The sequence below is a fragment of the Halichoeres trimaculatus genome, unplaced genomic scaffold, assembly GCF_033239565.1.
Source record: "Halichoeres trimaculatus isolate MK-OKI-2021-1 unplaced genomic scaffold, fHalTri1.1 fHalTri1_scaffold_18, whole genome shotgun sequence".
NCBI classification, from domain to species: domain Eukaryota; kingdom Metazoa; phylum Chordata; class Actinopteri; order Labriformes; family Labridae; genus Halichoeres; species Halichoeres trimaculatus.
The window spans coordinates 7,513,678-7,521,120 of NW_027437196.1; the positions used below are offsets into that span (position 1 = coordinate 7,513,678).

A 7,443-nucleotide genomic window follows, 5' to 3' on the forward strand; every position below is an offset into this window, starting at 1 on the left:
TTAGAAACAGAAGTCAATGGTCCAAATTGAGGCGGGTGGAGCTGTTGTCATGGTTACAGTCCTTTGGTAGTCTAGAGTTAACAGCCAACACTTGAAATGTTTGTCCACAGCAGAACTTTGTTGGTGTTTAAGCTCCACCTTTATCATCCCCACAAGTCGTCTCTCCATTTTGGCCAACTCTAGTGTGATGAGGACGTTGGTGTTTCCTCAGGAGTCGTCTTAGTGGTAGGTGTTGGGGTCGATGTAGGGATAGGGGCTGTCGTGCTAACAGCAGGTGTTCAGTAGGCGTCATAGCAGTAGATGTTCAGCCAGGTGTGGTTACGGTAGGTGGTGCAATGTCTGCTCAGTAGTCTTCGTAGCGATAGGTGTTGGGGTACGGGGTGTAGCGGTAGTCGTAGCTGTCGTTCCGCTCAGTTTTGGTCGGCAGACTCTCAGGTGGAAATGACAGAGACTTGATGACTCCGCCTGACTCCTCGGTCACTTTCACCTCGGTGGAGTAGGAGGAGGAGGAGGAAGGAGGCGGTTCGTCTAGCAAGGAAGAGCAGCTGTGGAGCGGGGGTTTGGGTGGACCACAGGGTTGATAGGACACCTGAGGAAGGAAGGGACAGGTGTCAGTGTGAGATCAAACTGTCGAACTCTCTAGTGTTTATGTCTCAGGTGTGTCCCAAAAAGCTGGACTCACCTTGGTTGTGGTAGTGATGATGGTCTGCAGAGCGGCAGGTGACCCTGGAGGGTTGCCAGGGTAACGGCAGGGATACTCAGTGCTGTAGTAGTGGTGGTTGTCACTGTAAGGGGCGGAGCTCTTCAGAAGATCTTTCCAACCAGCGGAGGACTTCGTCTGAGGGTCGTAGGAGGAGGAGGAGAGAGGAGCTGAGGCTGATGAGGAGGAAGAGGAGGGACCAAGAACGGGGGTCACCCTGCACACAGACCAGAGTCAAGATTAAACAAGATCACATCGAAAATCACTGAATAAAAATCAAACTGAACAGGTTTACAATCTTAGGATCACAGATTTTGAACACATCCAAGGCTGACCTGGGGTCGCAGAAGTCAGAGGTCATGGGGTATGAAGGTGAGGTCAGGTATCCCTGAAACTCATATCCTGGCCGTCCCATATAAAGCCTGGGATTGGCTGGTTTCTGGAGTGTGGGTGGAGCCTCCCCCAAGGGATTGTGGGGGTTGTAGTAAGGCTCTGGGCTCTGGAATGATGGGTAATGCTGAGGGAAATTTGGCTCAATGAAGGAGATTCTCTCTGACGGATCAACGCAGGAAAGGAGGGCGGGGCCAAGAGCCTGAAACAACAAACAACAGGTAAACAAACAACAAATCAATAAACAACATGTAAACAATGACTGACAGCTGATTGGTTGATTTCTGACCGGAGTATCGATGAGGCGTCTCTTTGGGGTGAATGGCGGCGAACTAACCCGTCTCTTCACTGAACTTCTTCTAGCTTCAGTTTCAGACTTGGACTCAGGTCTGGGATGATCATGGACTCCTTTAGCCTGCAAGACCACAACACAAAAATGGAGCAACAGACCAATGCAGAGGTTTGACAAAAGCCTGTTTCACTCTCTGTGATCTGGATCAGGTTGTTTTCAGACTGTGAATCTGGTGATACATGATCAAATCCACCAAGAACTGAGATCTACTTTTCATCTTTAGAAACTGTATCAAACCTTTCTTGACTCTTATTTGTTTACTAGATCAGCAGGTGAAGGTGCTGACCTGGAAGAAGATAGCCTTCCCGTCGACTCTCCAGAAGTTGGTGACAGGGTAACCGCTGTGACCACGACACGGCAGCAGCTCCAGCGGGGCGTTACAGCTCGGACACAGTTTCTCTGAAACACCCAGATCAAACAGGTTAACATGGACTCAGGTGTAACATTCATGGACAGGTGTGTATTTTTCTTACTCTGCTGTTTCTGCCGTGCCTTGTCGCAGATGGCGGGCCGGAGCTGCATTCTGGAGCCGTCCTGCAGCGTGCAGCCTCGAGAACAGACCACCACACCCAAACACGACTTCTTCAGGATCTGACAGTTATGGTTGTTTGTGTTCCTCATCGCCCAGCCGGACAGGTGTCTCTGAGCATTCTTATCCTCACCTGGGTGAAAAAAAAGTCTGAGTTACACCAGCTTTAAAAAAGAGATAAGACTATCAACGCTTAGTTTACCCTCAAAGAGTTAGCGCTAACTTGTCAGAAAACTTATCTGATTGGGTTACAGTCTGAGCTAACAGCAAAAGTGAGCTAATTAGCACTTAACTGGAACTAGCTACACAGCCTGTTAGCCCTCAGAATCAGCTTGCTAGCTTGATTCTTTCACTGAAATAACCAAGACAGGTTAGCATTAGCTGGTCAGCTAACCCTGTGATAAGCCTAAAACATCTTGACTGCTTTAGTTGGCAACACCTCTCGGATTCACAACACTGGGACATCATTATAAGGCTGTGAAGATGGAGTTATCATTACTCCAACTCAGTGTAGGGGAGAGAGGGGTAAACTGAGCCACTTTTTACATTGTTTGACCTGTAGGCAAGTGGAAATGAAATTGAAGTGAAATCAACACATGTACATTAATTTCATGATGTCTCACATCAATGGAAATAATTAGACCACATCCACAATGATTGGTCATGGAAATATAACCTGTCAAAAAATGGTCTTTGTGGCTAAACTTGCCCCAGCTAAGGAGTAAATTGCTCCACCTCAAAGGGTAAATTGAACCACATGGGGGTAAGTTGACCTTTTGACTTTTTTTTGGTAGCGTTCCTTGAAGTTGATGAACCAATCTCGACCTAAAAGAATAGGGACATTATTAAGAATCTGTTTAGCTACAAGACCAACTGTTTACCTGAGTTGAATTGTGATCTTTTCTACACTACCTGCTCAATGGTTAGCTTTCCAGCTCTCGGGGACAGGGATATTGTTTTTTTCTGCCATTTCGTAGGCTAGATCACAGGATTTCTTTGCCGTGAGGCCAGGGAACTGGTCAGCCAGTTTTTTCACATGGTTTGCAGGGTCTTCCTCCATCTCCTCTGTTAAGACCCTCTTTGCGTTTGCTGTCCCTGTGTAGCCTGCCACTGTCACTTCCCCTCCCTCTTTCTTTTTTAGGATTCTGCGTAAGGTTGACCTGTCGATATTTCTCTCTGTGGCCCCTTTTCTTAGGGACTTTCCACCCTGGACTTCAGTTGCTGCTCTCTGTATCTCCTCAAGGGGTGTTGAGCCCCAGTTTGTCTTCCTGCTGTATTTCCTCAGCATTCTAGCTTGTCTACAATGTTACACATATTTAAAATAGAAAAAAAAATCATTATGTGTTACTACACTTAAACACATTTTACCTCTGACACTTTAGTACCTCATTGTGGAGTAAGTTAAAACACTAGGTCAACTTACCCCAAGCAGTTGGGCTCACTTTACCCCACAGCCACCATTTTCTTAAAAACAACCTAGCCTAGCAATTCAGGCTAATACCTAGCTACACGATTCGCATGGTTTTATACACTGATAGTTCAGCAACACATTTGATATATGTTTTTAAATATAGTTACAATTATTTTTAGTTTATAGTCATTATTCATGATATCTTGAAAATTTACTTTGACGTGCAAAAAATGATTTTTGGAGAAAAAAAGTTACTTAACACTTCAACTTGTGTTTCTGTTTACCACAGAGAGCTTCAAATGAGGCAGGCTAACTAAATCCAGAGTCATTTAATCACTGATGTGTACCATTTCCCAGAGACAGGGGGTGGGTCAATTTACCCACAGGCTCAACTTACCCCATTCTCCCCTACTTATTATTAACTGACTTGAATAAAAACTGTGTAAACTGGGGGTCAGATAAGATGAGATTTAAGATCATGTGATGACAGATAATTTCTTACCGCTGTAAATGAAACGAACATAACCGTCTGTCCACTCCTGGAACGGGTCGTACTGCTTTGTGTCCTACAGACAGACAGACAGATTGATGGAGAGAGAAATTGTCTATCCGGCCAGTTTTTGTAAATTACAACTATTGTATAAATATATATTTATAGTATATGAGTTTATAAATATCATGACAATTAAATGAAAACAGATAAGATAGGCATCAAAAGACTACAAAATGTTATTAAACGGCAACAAATAAAAACAGTTCATGACCCATAAATAATACATTTGAGTTAGTATTTATCTGGTATCTATTTATTCATATATATGTATCTATATCTATATCTATATCTATGTAGGAGTGACATGTGGAAATGGTGCCACAGGCCGTACCCCAAACTGGGCCACCTGCTCTTGGCCCCAAATCAGATCTATACGTGTGTGTATGTGTGTGTGTATCAGTAATCAATCAGAGATATCAATCAGCTGATGGTCCCACTTTGTCACTGAAAACAACAATAAAAAAGAACAGTTTTACTGTTTAACCAAAAACAGAGAGCAAGCCGAGTCAGCACATACACAAACCCACTCACACACACTCTTTTCCTCGCACACACCCTTCAGATGACCTTGGGTCGTACAGAGTCGCTGTATTTGCAGATTTAATTGTTAATTAATGGACCAGAATGTGATAGATGCTGACTGTGAATATGATTTAAATAGAGATTTTCAAAGTTTTGGATGTTTTTTTATTTGTGATGTGACAGTCAGAGTCTCAGGAGAGTGTTTGATGATGTATTTCCTTTAAAAACATTGAATGATCGAACACAGATTCATCGATCAGCTCTCAGCGTGGCTCTGGGATGTTTAGAAGAGGTTGGTCTGATGTGAGCAAGGGGCATTCAGAGTTCTCTGGACATTTATATGAATGAATCCTTTAATACATCTTGAATTCTGGTGATCATAACACTTGATGTTTGCTGAAAAAAAGTCTCAATAATCATCAGCTGTTGAGTTAATTGATCATTGATCTCTAAACCTAATGTGTGTGTTTTTCAGCAGACTCACTTTACATCCAGATTCAGACTCAGATGTGTAAAAGAGACGTTTGTAGAGATGTTTGAAAGATGTTAAATTTTATATTTCAAATTTAATCTGTTTTTTTTTCTTATTTATTTATTTATTTAGATCCTCAATTAGTTTATTCTGATCGCTCTTTGTACAGATGAATGTGATTCATTCAGCCAATGATAAATATCAGACTCGATAAAAATTACAGAGATGAAACACCTCATATCGTATAATACTGTGCTCAATTTTATTTTGTTGTAATTTATTTAATTACATCATAGAATTATAGCAATAATAATAATAATAATAATAATAATAATAATAATAATAATAAACTCATTATATTTCTCAACCTGTTTTTCACGTCCAGTGTGTGTGGAATAGAAAACAGCAAACGTTTTATTCAAATGTTTTAACAATTTTTGAGATAAAATAATCAAAGAATGCTTCTATTTTGAAAACGTGAAGTAATTAAACGTTGAATATGAACAAGGGCACAAAAGATGCACTTTGTGTTTTGTTTTTTTGTTTTTTTTTTTGCAAATAAATGTATGATCAGATTTTCACGTTTTCATAAAGTTTAATGTTTTCAAGTTGATCTTTAGCAGACATAACTAGCAAAAAAAAAACCTGAATATATCTACTCGTATACTTTTAAAGATAAATATCCAAACGTTATAAACATAAGGCATATTATAGGTCTATAAGCTTCTTCTAAGTTAAGAAACGGAGTTAATACACATGAAAACATGAAATCATATTAATAATAAAATCCATCTAGATTAAAAATCTAATTTTTAATGTTTCAATTTAATAATGTCTGGTATAATGTTAAATTACCAACAGCAGGATATTGTGTTTGACAGTAAAGAGCAAATATACATATTACCTAAAATGTAGAGGATTAAAAAACATTTTTCCGATCCGAACTTCTACTCCAACCGAACCCAGTTCAACTTTTACTGATTCTAACACTTTAAGAGTTTATTTATTTTAAGAATTATATGTTTCAGTTAACATTTAAAGGCATTGTCTATTTACTGATAATAATCCTTCCTTTTATGCTTTTTTTTTTTAATTAATCAAACTCTTTTCTTTTCTTTTCTTCTTCTTTTTTTTTTTAAGAAAATAAAACAGTTTGTGTGCTAAGCTTTAATAGCCTATAAACTGACGAGGGAATAAAAAAGGAAAATAATTAAAATAATAAAGAACTCAGTTTGTTAAGGATCTAAAGGCTCACTTCATGTTTTTAAAGATTTCAATCATTTTAAATTCTTCTTCGCCCATAGACAGAAAAACCGGATTACGGCCTCAGACCCGGTCCTGTCCTCCATCTCCCCGTTTCCATGCTGTCATTTGTTGATCCAGACTTGAACCAAACCCCGTTAAATTTTTACATTATGAAATCACGCAGTCACTTCCAAAACCAGACGCAACTTCAGTTTACACACAGTATGTTTTTTAATGTGCGATATAAGCCTGAGCCAGACCCCGTTCATTTTCCTGAGGATTAAAACTGAGACATTATTTTTCCTGCAAACTATTATTATCAGTAATAGTAGTAGTATTGTGAAATCATTATCAAGTCTTTATTATTATCAGACTATTTTTGTCACTTTTGTTGATCGTCCTTCGTTTTTGTCAAATTTGTCGAAGATCGCCTGATTTCTCTGACCGCATCACTCAGAGGTTTGTTAGTGATCACGCGTGGATTTTTAACCACCTGATCATTCCCTGATGAGTCTGAATCCACTCATTAACCACTTTTAGGTCACTGTGTTACCTGTGGCAGTTTGGGGTCGTTGATGTCCCACGTGAACTTCATCCCCACCGAGCACACGCAGTCCGACTCCTCGCGCTCCTCCGCTCGGGACATGCTGCTCCTCTACTCAACTGGTCCAGGTTCTGGTCCTTTCCTAGTTCTGGTCACGGTCCGGGCCAGATCAATCCTGTTTCTGATCCTCCAGATTCGGTTCGGACAGAAGTCGAAATTAAAAACCGGAAGCAAAACTCTAAAAATTCGCGGATTAGACCTTTATTCTAAATCATCTGAGCCCTGAAGCTGATTAAACTTCAGTTTTTAAACTTTTGTCAGAGTCCGGAGTGTCCGCAGCGCGTGCAGCTCAGGTACGGAGTGAGAAACAGGTGAGAGAGGCGTGGGCTCCCACAAGCGCGAGCTCCCTCTGAGAAAGGAGGGGGGATCTGTGACTGCTGACATAAAACATTGCATCTAAAAACTGATGACGTCACATCACAGGTATTTAAAGATGATAAACCAAGAGAGAGTGACAAACATGACAAAAATCTGATACAGATCTGTTATTCATTATTTAAAATGAAATACCTGATGATTCAGTGTGTGTGTGTGTTGAGCGTGTGTTTGTGTGTGTGCATGTGTGTGCAAGTGCTTGTGTGTAGGCGGTGTTGTGTAAACACTTCAGTGTTTCTCCTCAAACAAACAAACTCATTAGTCATCAATCAGAGGACGAGTCAGCTTCT

At 40.5% G+C, this 7,443-nt stretch overlaps 1 protein-coding gene across 1 annotated transcript; it reads right to left on the minus strand.

The window, feature by feature from the left end:
* Positions 1–224: 224 nt before the first annotated feature.
* On the minus strand, positions 225–7,039 carry gcm2 (glial cells missing transcription factor 2). Its single transcript, XM_074693865.1, has 8 exons — positions 6,728–7,039; positions 3,885–3,948; positions 1,916–2,104; positions 1,729–1,841; positions 1,380–1,505; positions 1,036–1,292; positions 683–917; positions 225–589 (listed from the first exon to the last, which is right to left on the minus strand). The coding sequence occupies exons 1-8, from the start codon at positions 6,818–6,820 to the stop codon at positions 344–346; spliced, it is 1,323 nt and encodes a 440-aa protein (XP_074549966.1). The 5' UTR covers positions 6,821–7,039; the 3' UTR covers positions 225–343.
* Between the last annotated feature and the right edge of the window lie 404 nt (positions 7,040–7,443).

Bases quoted from the DNA above. Each gene is read 5' to 3' on its own strand.
- gcm2 (XM_074693865.1), bottom strand. From the start codon at position 6,820: ATGTCCCGAGCGGAGGAGCGCGAGGAGTCGGACTGCGTGTGCTCGGTG. The intron at 1,842-1,915 runs GTAAGAAAAATA...TGGGTGTTTCAG, and splicing joins GGCACGGCAGAAACAGCAGA to AGAAACTGTGTCCGAGCTGT. The intron at 590-682 runs GTGAGTCCAGCT...TTCCTTCCTCAG, and splicing joins TCATCACTACCACAACCAAG to GTGTCCTATCAACCCTGTGG.